Source organism: Triticum urartu, chromosome 1A, assembly GCF_056163025.1.
Source record: "Triticum urartu cultivar PI428250 chromosome 1A, HENAU_Tu73, whole genome shotgun sequence".
NCBI classification, from domain to species: Eukaryota; Viridiplantae; Streptophyta; class Magnoliopsida; order Poales; family Poaceae; genus Triticum; species Triticum urartu.
The window spans coordinates 369,418,349-369,433,542 of NC_141873.1; the positions used below are offsets into that span (position 1 = coordinate 369,418,349).

Genomic DNA, 15,194 nt, shown 5'->3' on the forward strand with positions numbered 1-15,194 from the left:
GTTAAATCAGAAAAATGTTTGTGAATTTCAAAAATGATTCTACCTATTTAAAAAAATCATTGATTCTAGAAATGTTCGCTATTCACGGAAATTGTTTTAAAAAATGTCCACAATTTTTTAAAAATGTTTGCAAATAGTATAATTTTTTTATGAATTCAAAATGTGTTCTTGATTTTAGAAATTGTTCAAAAATTTGTAAAAGTGTTCACGAATCTAAAAAATATTCATGATTTCAAATATGTGCACGAGTTTAAAAAGATGTTCCTGATTTCACGGAATTGAGAGTGATAGTGTATCTTGATGATGCATCAAATGTGGGCATGGCCATTGGAAATTGTAAGGCCGATTCTAGAACCCCAAGGATTCAATAGTATATGGATATGAAAAATATAAGATTTCTGATCCTAGCGGAAAAAGGCGGGGAACAGATACCCAATAGGATAGGATCCTTGGTAGGAACTTTCGGTAATAGTTTTCTTTTCTCCCATTGCAATGAGCTGCCATTTTGCTATAGAATTCAAAGTATTTTGTGTCTTCAAAGGCTTACATTACTTATGTTGGTAACGTTAAGATCCCAACCATAATATATATACATCTTCAGAACAATATACAAGCTCCCTCGCAAAAAGAAAAAGATAACAATATATAAGGTCACCTTCAGAGAAAATATAACAATGCAATATATACCCTTGGTATCATCACCTGATCACGTATCTGCGATTGCTTGATGGCACGAAATCATTAAAATATATTAAATCAGCTTCTCTTATACAAAATCAGGTGTCCCCTACCGGTTATCAAGGCCATTATCCTCTCTCACGGCGTGGGTTCAACTCCCATTCATAGCATTTTAATTTTATTTTATTTTATTTCCTTCACACGCCATTAGCTGGGCTATGAAAAAAAACCAGTCACTTTGTAAAAAGGTCCCTGTAAAAAAGTTGGTTTGCGAGCAAGCAAGGGTATGCTGATATGGTAGCCACGTCTTCGGTTTTTTACCTTCCGGATCGGCTTTGGCAAGTCCCATTCATAACATTGCATTTTATTTTATTTTTCCTCCATAGAAAACCGGCCACTTTATAAAAAGGTCCCCATAAATAAGTTAGTAAGCGAGCAAGCAAAGGGTACGCTAACATGGCAGCCACGTCATCGGCTTTTTACCTTCCGGATCGATTTTGACCGTATTTGATCAAATTAATGAGTTTTTGAACTAAATTCAATCCCCTTTTTAGTTGTTGGCCTAAAGCGTGCAACCAATTACTCACTCTTTCAAAACAAATCTTATACCTTCTTCTGTTTTGAAATAATTAAAATTTTAGAATTATCCTAAGTCAAACTTCATTGAATTTGATTAAGTCTTAGAAATAGAAGCTGATAGCTCGCAAAATAGTGGGATCATCAGTGATATAAAACGTCTTCTTCAGCTGGATGGGAACTTTACCATCTCGACCATGTGTCGCTCGTGCAACGGTGTAGCTCATGATCTTTCTTTTTTTCAAAAATGATCCAATCTATTATTAAAGTTCCTCGAAAGTATAGAGCATCTTAAACATAATAAAACTATATTGAGATTCTAAAAAAAATAGCCACTGCCGTTCTCAGAACAAGCCGTCAATGCCACTTCCTGAAACCACTGAACAACCACTATCGTCGCCAGAACGAACCGCCGACGTGCCACTCTCGCCACTATCAGAGCCGGTTTGATTGATGTTGTTGATGACAGCTGAGAGGTCTTCATGTACGGATCCCTAAGGACCAATATCCTGAAGCCGCCGTTGTTGCACCCTTAAACAAATCTTATCCTAAAGCCGCCGTTGTTGCACCCTTAAACAAATCTAAAGTATCTGACATCAAATCTTGTTACTCTAGGGCTCCGTCAATCAAGAAGACCAAATCTACTCTGGGGCTCAAGAAGACCAAATCTCATCGCCCCCAAAAGACTACACGAATCTACTCTAGGGCTCCGTCAAGTACGTCCATGAACGAACTCGAGAAAGATCAGAGCTCAAAACACAAACTGGAATAAAAAGCGTCTCCATCCACCTGAGTGCCCCATCTATGAAACTAGAAACAACGAAAAACTCATAACCTAAACCAGGCAACCGGGTTCCTCTCCTCGCCGGAGCAACAGAGGAAAGACGAATTCATGGGTCGCCGACAAAGAGAGGTGGCTCATGGTCTTCCTCAGCTTGGTTATCACAACAATGATGTGGTTTATGGTCTTGTGTGGCTTATGGTCCTGCTCAGTTTGGGTATCACAACAAGCGCACTCCGATGTGGCTTAGATCGGGTCCCTCATTCGCTGTAGTCTAACCACAATGGTTAAGCAATGAAATCTTTTATTCTTGCATTTTCTATTAAGTCTATATAAAAATATATAGACATCTATAACCTCAAATTTACTATGAGAATATATTTTCATATTATATATATTTTATATTGTAGATCTCAATAGATTTTTGTTTAGACTTGGTCATTTTTCTTAAGAAAATCGAAGAAGTACAAATATTTTGCAACAAGTAAAACTTGTAACAAGCCAAAAGACTTCAAGTACGTTTAGGAACGAAGAAAATAACTCACAGAAACTATTTATTCGTTCTTACACACTGATGCGAGTGGGTAGGTAATACACACGACGCGCCCACATATGACTCGTCACGGCTCAGCGGCACTTATTTATGGCTAACTCAGTAGCTAGCTCTACTACTAGTGCATCAGTTCACGACTAGTGGCGCGTCGACGCGTCGGCCATCGATCAGGCGGTCGTCGAGCCGCACGAAGCGCAGTTGCAGGCCGCGCCGCAGGAGCAGTTGGCCCTCCTGTTCGCCCGCCCGGACGGCGTCCCCTCGCGCCCGCACGCGCACGGGTTGCACCCACAGTGCTCGCCGCACCCGCACGTCGTGTGCTCCCCCGCCGCCGCGTCGCTCCTCGCCGAGGTGCACCTGCAGCTCGTGCCGCCGGGGCACGGCACGGCGCACCCGCACTTGTCGTTGCAGCCCATCTGGATCTCCGGCGTGCCTTGCTCGCAGTAGCTCTTGTCAGTTCACCACTATGGCCACACTGTATGCCAGAGCACGGAGCTGTAGGGGGTGCGCTGCGCGACTATATGAAGAGTGGGCTTAAGCGGTGGCATGTCTTTCGGACGTCGGAGCTGCCGGCGTGTGGCAGTGGACAAGGACACGTGGGGTACACGGCAGGAACTAGGGATGATGTGGTGGCAGTGGCACCTACGTACGTTCGCCACGGCCGGAGACGTGTACAATACCTACGAAAACGGCCAAGCCACGGCATATATATCCGGTAGATGGATGGAGCAGTGGTTATTGTTGAGATATGTACTCCCTCCGTTCCTAAATATCCCAAATATTTGTCTTTCTAGGCATTTCAACAAATGACTACATACAAAGCAAAATGAGTGAATCTACACTCTAAAATATGTCTACATGTATCCACATGTAATAGTCATTTGAAATGTCTAGAAAGACAAATATTTAAGAACGAAGGGAGTATACTGCATGTATATTTTTTTGTACCACAAGCCGTCTTCCTCCTTTGTATAATTGAGGACGTGGTTACCCTTATACCTATATATATACGTGCATATGCACCCGATCATTATATCGTGAGTTGCACCAATTCTCTAATCCTCTACATGATATCAGCCTAACTAGGACCTTCCACGTGTCGCAACCCTAGCTGCTCCCGCGCGATCCCTCCTCCCGCCGCCGTGTCCTGCCTTTGCATGCCTCCACCTAGATCGCCACGCCACCTTGCGATCCTTCCCACCGCTGCCTCGCTCCCACCTCCTAGTTGTGCGTCGCTAGCCTTTCTGCCACGCCTTGCTACCCTCCCCAGCCGCGCGTTGCCTCCATCCCGTCGCACGCCGCCTAACCCTAGCTGCACCGCTACTTCTTCAAAACCCTAACCTCCCGAAGCCCTCCCTCCATCGCCGTCATGTCGCACTCCAGCCGCTCTGACCTTAGCAACCCCTTCGCCTCCTCCTCCGAGGTCGGTTCTCTCCCTGACCCGGCCTACATCCGCGATGTCCCAATCTTCGATCGCGTTCCGATCAAGCTATCCCACACGGAGGCCAACTTCTATGCATGGAAAACCTATTTTAACCTCCTCTTCCGTGAGTACAACCTCCGTGACCACATCGACGGCACCACCGACTTCCTCGCCATGCGTCACGATGAGGATTGGATGGCGGTTGACGCCACCATCATCCGGTGGCTCTTCCTCACCGTGTCCAAGAATATCTTTCAGACCATTGTTCGCGACGGTGATGATGCTTACATGGTGTGGACGAAGATCATCGGCCTCTTCACCGACAACAAGCTCCAACGGATCGTCTTCTTGCAGCAGGAGTTTTTTGGTTGCCACCAAAACGACTCCTCCATCGACGCCTACTGCATGCGCCTCAAGACTCTCTCCGACGAGCTCAACGACGTCGGCTTCAAGGTTGTGGACGAGCTCCTCCTCTCCACCCTCACCGCCGGCCTCAAACGAAGATCTCGGTAATGCCGCGTCCAATCTTACCCTTATCGCTAACCCTACTTATGAACGGGCGGTGCCCTATCTACGTCTTGAGGAGCGTCACCTGAAGAACCTGTGGGCTCGTGCGGTTCATACCACCTTCGCCGCCGACTATTCCCACGGCGGGTCTACATCAGCACTTCCCGCCGGGGGCCACGGCGCCCCGCTGCCTCCGCAGCCTCGCCCACCGGTGCCTCCAGCAGCCGCTGGTGCGGGTGGCTACGGCGCCCTTCCGCCTCGGCCTTCGGCGCCGGTGCCTCCGCCCCAACAGCAGCAGCAGAACCAGGACGACCGGCGCGGCCGTGGTGGTCGCCGTGGCCATGGCAACCGCTCCAACAACGGCGGTGGACAGCAGCATGGTGGTGGCCAGCAACATCAACTTCCCTCGCCACCATGGGGCACCGGCCACAATCCCTGGACCGGGGTTGTACACTCCTGTACAATGCCGGTTCCCCGCGCTCCACTTCCAGGACTTCTCGGGCCTCGATCAGCGGCACACCAGGCCTTCTACGCGGCCCCCAGCTCGGGGCTCCGACACCACCGCCTCCCCCTACCCTGCACTGTTTGGCTATGGCGCACCAAACCCCAGTGGGGGTGGGGGTGGGGGTGATGGGGTTTACCGGCTACCCCACGCCGTCGGTCTCCTACGACCCGGCTCTGCTCTCGGCGCTGCAGTACACGCCTCGGCCCAGTTCTTACACCGGTAGTGGCGACCGGTTCATGGACACCGGTGCATCATCTCATATGGCAGCCTACCTGGGTAACCTCTCCTCCGCGTCTCCTGTTCACACATCTTCTCGTATCATCATCGGTAACGGCGCTGGTCTTCCCATTACTCACGTTGGCTCTAATCCTTTTCCTTCTACGTCTAGGCCATTGTCTCTTAATAATATGCTCGTGTCTCCTCAACTTATTTAGAACTTAGTCTCTGTTCGTAATCTTTCCCGTGATAATTTTATAACTGTCGAATTTGACGAAGTTGGTTTCTCTGTTAAGGACGCCCGCACCCGGATGGTTCTTCACCGATGTGACAGTCCCAGCGACATGTACCCCATCCAACCTTCATCGTCATCACACACTGGACCTCTCGCTCTTTCCGCCGGCATCGATCTTTGGCACGCCCGTCTCGGTCATCCTAGCTCCACTGCACTTCGTCAAATAGTCAAGGATTTTTCTTTTTCATGCAATAAAGCGGATGCTCATTCTTGTCAAGCATGCCGCATGGGCACACATGTTAGACTCCCGTTTAGTTCTTCTTCGACAGTTGCTTCTTATCCTTTTGAATTAATTCTATGTGTGGACGTCACCTATCTCAAGTAATTCTGGTTTTCTATACTATCTTGTTATTCTCAATGACTACTCTCATTTTGTGTGGACCTTTCCGCTTCGTCGGAAATCTGACGTTCCCGCCACTTTCCTCGCCTTTTACTCCTATGTGTCTACACAGTTTGGTCGTCCCATCCATGCTCTCCAAACTGACAACGGGAAGGAATTTGATAACATCACCATTCGTACACTTCTCTCCAACCACGGAACCATCTTTCGGTTAACCTGTCCATACATCTCCCAGCAAAACGGTCGAGCAGAACGCGTTCTTCGCACTCTTAATGACTGCATCCGCACCTTCTGTTTCACGCCTACATGCCACCCCGGTTTTGGCCGGATGCCCTTGCCACCGCCACCCTCCTCGTTAACCTTCGTCCGCGTTGTGTCCATTAGAACTACACCGCGCATCATCTTCTTTTTGGGTCTCCTCCATCCTACGACGGTCTTCACATTTTCGGATGCCTCTGTTATCCTAGTGTCGCAGCCACCGCCCCTCATAAACTTGCCCCTCGTTCCTTGCCTTGTGTCTTTCTCGGTTACCTGGCTAACACTAAAGGATACCGATGTTATGATCCGGTGTCTCACCATGTCATCACCTCTAGGCATGTTTATTTCGATGAGTGCTCTTTTCCTTTTGCACAGGAACAATTGGAGATGTCACCCGCTGGAGAGGATAACGCCTTGTCTGGCTCTACTCGCCGACGTGATGCACTGGGACCTTTCCCTTTGGTTCCTGCACCGTTGGCCTCGCCGGCTCCTCTGCTGCTTTCGCCCGAGCCTTCGCCGGCCTCGCCGGCCACGCCGGGTTCTTCGCTGGCTACACCGGCTTCTTCGCCGGCATCACCGGCCATGTCGGGCTCCCTGCCCGCCTCGCCAGGCTCGCCCGCCCGTTCGCCGGACTCGCCGGCCTCTTCACCAGCCTCGTCGGGGCGGTCGCCCCGCCTGCCAGTGCCCGGCGCACCCCCGGCACCTGCTGCTTCTCCGGCTACTGCACCACCACCCGCCGGTCCTACTACTCGTGCACGCATGGGTGTTCATCAGCCGAGTCTCCGCTACTCCGCTGATGAGTATGCTTGTTCGGCCTCTACGGTGCCCCCGCCGCCTCTTCCGACCTCCGCTCGTATGGCTCTTCGTGACCGATACGTCCATTTTGCATCATGCTTTTATATCAATATTTATTGCATTACGGGCTGTTATTACACATTATGTCACAATACTTATGCCTATTCCCTCTTATTTTACAAGGTTTACATAAAGAAGGAGAATGCCGACAGCTGGGATTCTGGGCTGGAAAAGGAGCAAATATTAGAGACCTATTCTGCACAGCTCCAAAAGTCCTGAAACTCCATGGATGACGTTTTCCAAATATATAAAAAATACTGAGAGCAAGAACTTCACCAGGTGGTCCACACCCTGCCCACGAGGGTGGGGGGCGCGCCCTACCCCCTGGGCGCGCCCCCCTACCTCGTGGCCCCCTGGTGGCCCTCCGGTGACCATCTTCTGCTATATGAAGTCTTTTGATGAAAAAAAATCATAAGCCATTGTCGGCGTTTTGGGAACGGGGGTCCCCAGACTTGCCTGCCTGCGGCCTGCGGAGTGGCTCGAGTGGGGGCCTAGTGCGGCCCAGCTTCATCAGCTCAAGCTCAAGACCCTCGCAAGGGGCCAAGCCTTGCGGGGTGGATGACAGGAGGCTACCTCAGGAGCAGCCTCATCAGGCAGGCTCGCGAGGAGGCGGAGAGATCAAGGCAGGGGTGCCTCACGAGGAGCCCATGACGCAAGCCATGACGGTCAAGATTAGGCAGGCGCCAGGCGGGCGTCGGCCTGCGCAGTGTCCTTGTTTCCCCTTCGGTGCAAAGGGAGCAAGCACATGCCAAGGCATCGGGCAAAGGTTACCATTCCGGTGCAACGAGACCAAGACCAGCAGAGCGGCAGGACGGAGGTCACCGTGGAGCCCAAGACGGCGTCATCACCAGTGCTTTTGGTAGCCGAAGACCGCCTTTGGTCAGGATAACTTGTACTAGATGTTCCCCTTCAAAATGGCCAATTGTTGATGCCCTTCCCGCTCATTTTTTGGGAAGAGGACTAGGGCCTCTATAAATAGGACTAGCCCCCCGAAAGAAAGGGAGGAGAGAGGAAAAAGGTGTTGGGTTTCGTAGTAATTTCAAAAAATTTCCTACGCACACGCAAGATCATGTGATGCATAGCAACGAGGGGGAGAGTGTTGTCTACGTACCCAACGGAGACCGACTGCGGAAGCGATGACATGACGTAGAGGAAGTAGTCGTACGTCTTCACGATCCAACCGATCAAGCACCGAAACTACGGCACCTCCGAGTTCGAGCACACGTTCAGCTCGATGACGATCCCCGGACTCCGATCCAGCAAAGTGTCGGGGAAGAGTTCCGTCAGCACGACGGCGTGGTGACGATCTTGATGAACTACAGCAGCAGGGCTTCGCCTAAACTCCGCTACAGTATTATCGAGGAATATGGTGGCAGGGGGCACCGCACACGGCTAAGGAATAGATCACGTGGATCAACTTGTGTGTTCTAGGGTGCCTCTACCTCAGTATATAAAGGAGCCAAGGGAGGAGGGGGGCGCCGGCCAGGGAGAGAGGCGCAGGAGGAGTCCTACTCCTTCCGGGAGTAGGACTCCCCCCCCAATCCTATTCCAACTAGGATTCCCCAAAGGGGGAAAGAGAGAGAGGGGGGCCGGCCACCTTCTCCTAGTCCTAATAGGACTAGGGGAGGGGGAAGTGGCGCAGCCACCTTGGGCTGCCCCTTTCTCCTTTCCACTAAGGCCCATGAAGGCCCATATGGCTCCCGGGGGGTTCCGGTAACCTCCCGGTAACCCGGTAAAATCCCGCTTTCATCCGGAACACTTCCGATGTCCAAACATAGGCTTCCAATATATCAATCTTTACGTCTCGACCATTTCGAGACTCCTCGTCATGTCCGTGATCACATCTGGGACTCCGAACAACCTTCGGTACATCAAAATGCATAAACTCATAATGTAACTGTCATCGTAACCTTAAGCGTGCGGACCCTACGGGTTCGAGAACAATGTAGACATGACCGAGACACGTCTCCGGTCAATAACCAATAGCGGGACCTGGATGCCCATATTGGCTCCTACATATTCTACGAAGATCTTTATCGGTCAGACCGCATAACAACATACGTTGTTCCCTTTGTCATCGGTATGTTACTTGCCTGAGATTCGATCGTCGGTATCCAATACCTAGTTCAATCTCGTTACCGGCAAGTCTCTTTACTCGTTCCGTAATACATCATCTCACAACTAACATATTAGTTGTAATGCTTGCAAGGCTTATGTGATGTGTATTACCGAGAGGGCCCAAAGATACCTCTCCGACAATCGGAGTGACAAATCCTAATCTCGAAATACGCCAACCCAACATCTACCTTTGGAGACACCTGTAATGCTCCTTTATAATCACCCAGTTACGTTGTGACGTTTGGTAGCACCCAAAGTGTTCCTCCGGCAAACGGGAGTTGCATAATCTCATAGTCATAGGAACATGTATAAGTCATGAAGAAAGCAATAGCAACATACTAAACGATCGGGTGCTAAGCTAATGGAATGGGTCATGTCAATCAGATCATTCAACTAATGATGTGACCTCGTTAATCAAATAACAACTCATTGTTCATGGTCAGGAAACATAACCATCTTTGATTAACGAGCTAGTCAAGTAGAGGCATACTAGTGACACTTTGTTTGTCTATGTATTCACACATGTATTATGTTTCTAGTTAATACAATTCTAGCATGAATAATAGACATTTATCATGATCATAAGGAAATAAATAATAACTTTATTATTGCCTCTAGGGCATATTTCCTTCAGTCTCCCACTTGCACTAGAGTCAATAATCTAGATCACATCACCATGTGATTAACATCGATAGTTCACATCATCATGTGATTAACACCCATAGTTCACATCGTCATGTGACCAACACCCAAAGGGTTTACTAGATTCGGTAATCTAGTTCACATCGCTATGTGATTAACACCCAAAGAGTACTAAGGTGTGATCATGTTTTTGCTTGTGAGAGAATCTTAGTCAACGGTCTTTCACATTCAGATCCATTATGTATTTTGCAATTTTCTATGTCTACAATGCTCTGCACGGAGCTACTCTAGCTAATTGCTCCCACTTTCAATATGTATCTAGATCGAGACTTAGAGTCATCCAGACCAGTGTCAAAACTTGCATCGACGTAACCTTTTACGACGAAACTTTTTGTCACGTCCATAATCGAGAAACATATCCTTATTTCACTAAGGATAATTCTGACCGCTGTCCAGTGATCTACTCCTAGATCACTATTGTACTCCCTTGCCGAATCAGTGCAGGGTATACAATAGATCTGGTATACAGCATGACATACTTTATAGAACCTATGGCCAAGGCATAGGGAATGACTTTCATTCTCTTTCTATCTTCTGCCGTGGTCGGGCTTTGAGTCTTACTCAACTTCACACCTTGTAATACAGGCAAGAACTCTTTCTTTGACTGCTCCATTTTGAACTACTTCAAAATCTTGTCAAGGTATGTACTCATTGAAAAAACTTATCAAGCGTCTTGATCTATCTCTATAGATCTTGATACTCAATATGTAAGCAGCTTCACCGAAGTCTTTCTTTGAAAAACTCCTTTCAAACACTCCTTTATGCTTTACAGAATAATTCTACATTATTTCCGATCAACAATATGTCATTCACATATACTTATCAGAAATGTTGTAGTGCTCCCACTCACTTTCTTGTAAATACATGCTTCATCGCAAGTCTGTATAAAACTATATGCTTTGATCAACTTATCAAAGCGTATATTCCAACTCCGAGATGCTTGCACCAGTCCATAGATGGATCGCTGGAGCTTGCATATTTTGTTAGCACCTTTAGGATTGACAAAACCTTCTGGTTGTATCATATACAACTCTTCTTTAATAAATATATTAAGGAATGCAGTTTTGTTTATCCATTTGCCAGATTTCATAAAATGCGGCAATTGCTAACATGATTCAGACAGACTTAAGCATAGATACGAGTGAGAAACTCTCATCGTATTCAACACCTTGAACTTGTCGAAAACCTTTTGCGACAATTCTAGCTTTGTAGATAGTAACACTACTATCAGCGTCCGTCTTCCTCTTGAAGATCCATTTATTCTCAATTGCTCGCCGATCATCGGGGCAAGTCAACCAAAGTCCATACTTTGTTCTCATACATGGATCCCATCTCAGATTTCATGGCTTCAAGCCACTTTGCGGAATCTGGGCTCACCATCGCTTCTTCATAGTTCGTAGGTTCATCATGATCTAGTAGCATGACTTCCAGAACTGGATTACCGTACCACTCTGGTGTGGATCTCACTCTGGTTTACCTACGAGATTCGATAGTAACTTGATCTGAAGTTACATGATCATCATCATTAGCTTCCTCACTAATTGGTGTAGTAGTCACAAGAACAAATTTCTGTGATGAACTACTTTCCAATAAAGGAGAAGGTACAATTACCTTATCAAGTTTTCTACTTTCCTCCCACTCACTTCTTTCGAGAGAATCTCCTTCTCTAGAAAGTATCCATTCTCAGCAACGAATGTCTTGCCTTTGGATCTGTGATAGAAGGTGTACCTAACTGTTTCCTTTGGGTATCCTATGAAGACGCACTTCTCCAATTTGGGTTTTGAGCTTATCAGGTTGTAACTTTTTCACATAAGCATTGCAACCTCAAACTTTTTAGAAAACGACAACTTTGGTTTCTTGCCAAACCACAGTTCATAAGGCATCGTCTCAACGGATTTAGATGGTGCCCTATTTAATGTGAATGCAGCTGTCTCTAATGCATAACCCCAAAACAATAGTGGTAGATCGGTAAGATACATCATAGATTGCACTATATCCAATAAAGTACGGTTATGATGTTTGGACACACCATTATGTTGTGGTGTTCCATGTGGCATGAGTTTGTGAAACTATTCCACATTGTTTTAATTGAAGACCAAAATCGTAACTCAAATATTTGTCTCCGCGATCAGATCGTAGAAACTTTATTTTCTTGTCACGATGATTTTCCACTTCACTCTGAAATTCTTTGAACTCTTCAAATGTTTCAGACTTATGTTTCATCAGGTAGATATCCCCATATCTGCTCAAATCATCTGTGAAGGTCAGAAAATAATGATACCTGCTGCAAGCCTTAATATTCATTAGACCACATACATCAGTATGTATGATCTCCAACAAATCTGTTGCTTGCTTCGTTGTTCCGGAGAACGGCGTTTTAGTCATCTTGCCCAAAAGGCATGGTTCGCAAGCATCAAGTGATTCATAATCAAGTGATTCCAAAATCCCATCAGCATGGAGTTTCTTCATGCGCTTTACACCAATATGACCTAAACGGCAGTGCTACAAATAAGTTGCACTATCATTATTAACTTTGCATCTTTTGGTTTCAATATTATGATTATGTGTATCACTACGATCGAGATCCAACGAACTATTTTCATTGGGCGTGTAACCATATAAGGTTTTATTCATGTAAACAGAACAACAATTTATTCTCTTACTTAAATGAATAACCGTATTACAATAAACATGATCAAATCATATTCATGCTCAACGCAAACACCAAATAACACTTATTCAGGTTCAACACTAATCCCGAAAGTATAGGGAGTGTGCGCTGATGATCATATCAATCTTGGAACCACTTCCAACACACATCGTCACTTCACCCTTAACTAGTCTCTGTTTATTCTGCAACTCCCGTTTCGAGTTACTAATCTTAGCAACTGAACTAGTATCAAATACTCAGGGTTTGCTATAAACACTAGTAAAGTACACATCAATAACATGTATATCAAATATACTTATGTTCACTTTGCCATCCTTCTTATCCGCCAATCACTTGGGGTGGTCCCGCTTCCAGTGACCAGTCCCTTTGCAGTAGAAGTACTTAGTCTCAGGCTTAGGACCAGACTTGGGCTTCTTCACTTGAGCAGCAACTTGCTTGCCGTTCTTCTTGAAGTTCCCCTTTCTTCCCTTTGCCCTTTTCTTGAAACTAGTGGTCTTGTCAACCATCAACACTTGATGTTTTTCCATGATTTCTACCTTCGTTGATTTCAGCATCACGAAGAGCTTGGGAGTTGTTTCCGTTATCCCTTGCATATCATAGTTCATCACGAAGTTCTACTAACTTGGTGATGGTGACTAGAGAATTCTGTCAATCACTATCTTATCTGGAAGATTAACTCCCACTTGATTCAAGCGATTGTAGTACTCAGACAATCTGGGCACATGCTCACTAGTTGAGCGATTCTCCTCCATCTTTTAGCTATAGAACTTGTTGGAGACTTCATATCTCTCAACTCGGGTATTTGCTTGAAATATTAACTTCAATTCCTGGAACATCTCATATGGTCCATGACGTTCAAAACGTCTTTGAAGTACCGATTCTAAGCCGTTAAGCATGGTGCACTTACTATGAAGTAGTCATCATATTGAGCCAGCCAAACGTTCATAACGTCTGCATCTGCTCCTGCAATAGGTCTGTCACCTAGCGGTGCATCAAGGACATAATTCTTCTGTGCAGCAATGAGGATAAACCTCAGATCACGGATCCAATCCGCATCATTGCTACTAACATCTTTCAATACAATTTTCTCTAGGAACATATCAAAATAAACACAGGGAAGCAACAACGCGAGCTATTGATCGACAACATAATTTGCAAAATACTACCAGGACTAAGTTCATGATAAATTTAAGTTCAATTAATCATATTACTTAAGAACTCCCACTTAGATAGACATCCCTCTAATCCTCTAAGTGATCACGTGATCCAAATCAACTAAACCATGTCCGATCATCACGTGAGATGGAGTAGTTTCATTGGTGAACATCACTATGTTGATCATATCTACTATATGATTCACGCTCGACCTTTCGGTCTCCGTGTTCCGAGGCCATATCTGTATATGCTTGGCTCGTCAAGTATAACCTGAGTATTCTGCATGCGCAACTGTTTTGCACCCGTTGTATTTGAACGTAGAGCCTATCACACCCGATCATCACGTGGTGTCTCAGCACGAAGAACTTTCGCAACGATGCATACTCAGGGAGAACACTTCTTGATAATTTAGTGAGAGATCATCTTATAATGCTACCGTCAATCAAAGCAAGATAAGATGCATAAAAGATAAACATCACATGCAATCAATATAAGTGATATGATATGGCCATCATCATCTTGTGCCTGTGATCTCCATCTCCGAAGCACTGTCATGATCACCATCGTCATCGGCGCGACACCTTGATCTCCATCGTAGCATCGTTGTCGTCTCGCCAATCTTATGCTTCCACGACTATCACTACCGTTTAGTAATAAGGTAAAGCATTACATCGCGATTGCATTGCATACAATAAAGCGACAACCATATGGCTCCTGCCAGTTGCCGATAACTCGGTTACAAAACATGATTATCTCATACAATAAAATTCAGCATCATGCCTTGATCATATCACATCACAACATGCCCTGCAAAAACAAGTTAGACGTCCTCTACTTTGTTGTTGCATGTTTTACGTGGCTGCTATGGGCTTAAGTAAGAACCAATCTCACCTACGCATCAAAACCACAACGATAGTTTGTCAAATAGACTCCGTTTTAACCTTCGCAAGGACCGGGCGTAGCCATACTTGGTTCAACTAAAGTTGGAGAGACAGTCGCCCGCAAGCCATCTCTGTGCAAAGCACGTCGAGGGAACCGGTCTCGCGTAAGCGTACACGTAAGGTTGGTCCGGGTCGTCTCGTCCAACAATACCGCCGAACAAAAGTATGACATGCTGGTAGGCAGTATGACTTGTATCGTCCACAACTCACTTCTATTCTACTCGTGCATATAAAATCAACATAAATAACCTAGGCTCGGATGCCACTGTTGGGTTTCGTAGTAATTTCAAAAAATTTCCTACGCACACGCAAGATCATGTGATGCATAGCAACGAGGGGGAGAGTGTTGTCTACGTACCCAACGGAGACCGACTGCGGAAGCGATGACATGACGTAGAGGAAGTAGTCGTATGTCTTCACGATCCAACCGATCAAGCACCGAAACTACGGCACCTCCGAGTTCGAGCACACGTTCAGCTCGATGACGATCCCCGGACTCCGATCCAGCAAAGTGTCGGGGAAGAGTTCCGTCAGCACGACGGCGTGGTGACGATCTTGATAAACTACAGCAGCAGGGCTTCGCCTAAACTCCGCTACAGTATTATCGAGGAATATGGTGGCAG

The 15,194-nt window shown here is 46.4% G+C and overlaps 2 protein-coding genes across 2 annotated transcripts; one reads left to right on the forward strand and one right to left on the reverse strand.

Moving 5' to 3' along the window:
* Positions 1 to 2,555: 2,555 nt before the first annotated feature.
* On the reverse strand, positions 2,556 to 3,097 carry LOC125533753 (EC protein III). Its single transcript, XM_048697115.2, has one exon. It carries the CDS (start codon positions 2,999 to 3,001, stop codon positions 2,756 to 2,758), a length of 246 nt encoding a protein of 81 aa, XP_048553072.1. The 5' UTR covers positions 3,002 to 3,097; the 3' UTR covers positions 2,556 to 2,755.
* Positions 3,098 to 3,954: 857 nt separating this feature from the next.
* Positions 3,955 to 4,521, forward strand: LOC147991278 (uncharacterized). The gene has a single exon (XM_087538605.1). The coding sequence runs from the start codon at positions 3,955 to 3,957 to the stop codon at positions 4,519 to 4,521; it is 567 nt and encodes a 188-aa protein (XP_087394731.1).
* The last annotated feature ends 10,673 nt before the right edge of the window (positions 4,522 to 15,194 follow it).

Coding starts and splice junctions, on each gene's coding strand:
- LOC147991278 (XM_087538605.1), top strand. CDS start 3,955: ATGTCGCACTCCAGCCGCTCTGACCTTAGCAACCCCTTCGCCTCCTCC.
- LOC125533753 (XM_048697115.2), bottom strand. CDS start 3,001: ATGGGCTGCAACGACAAGTGCGGGTGCGCCGTGCCGTGCCCCGGCGGC.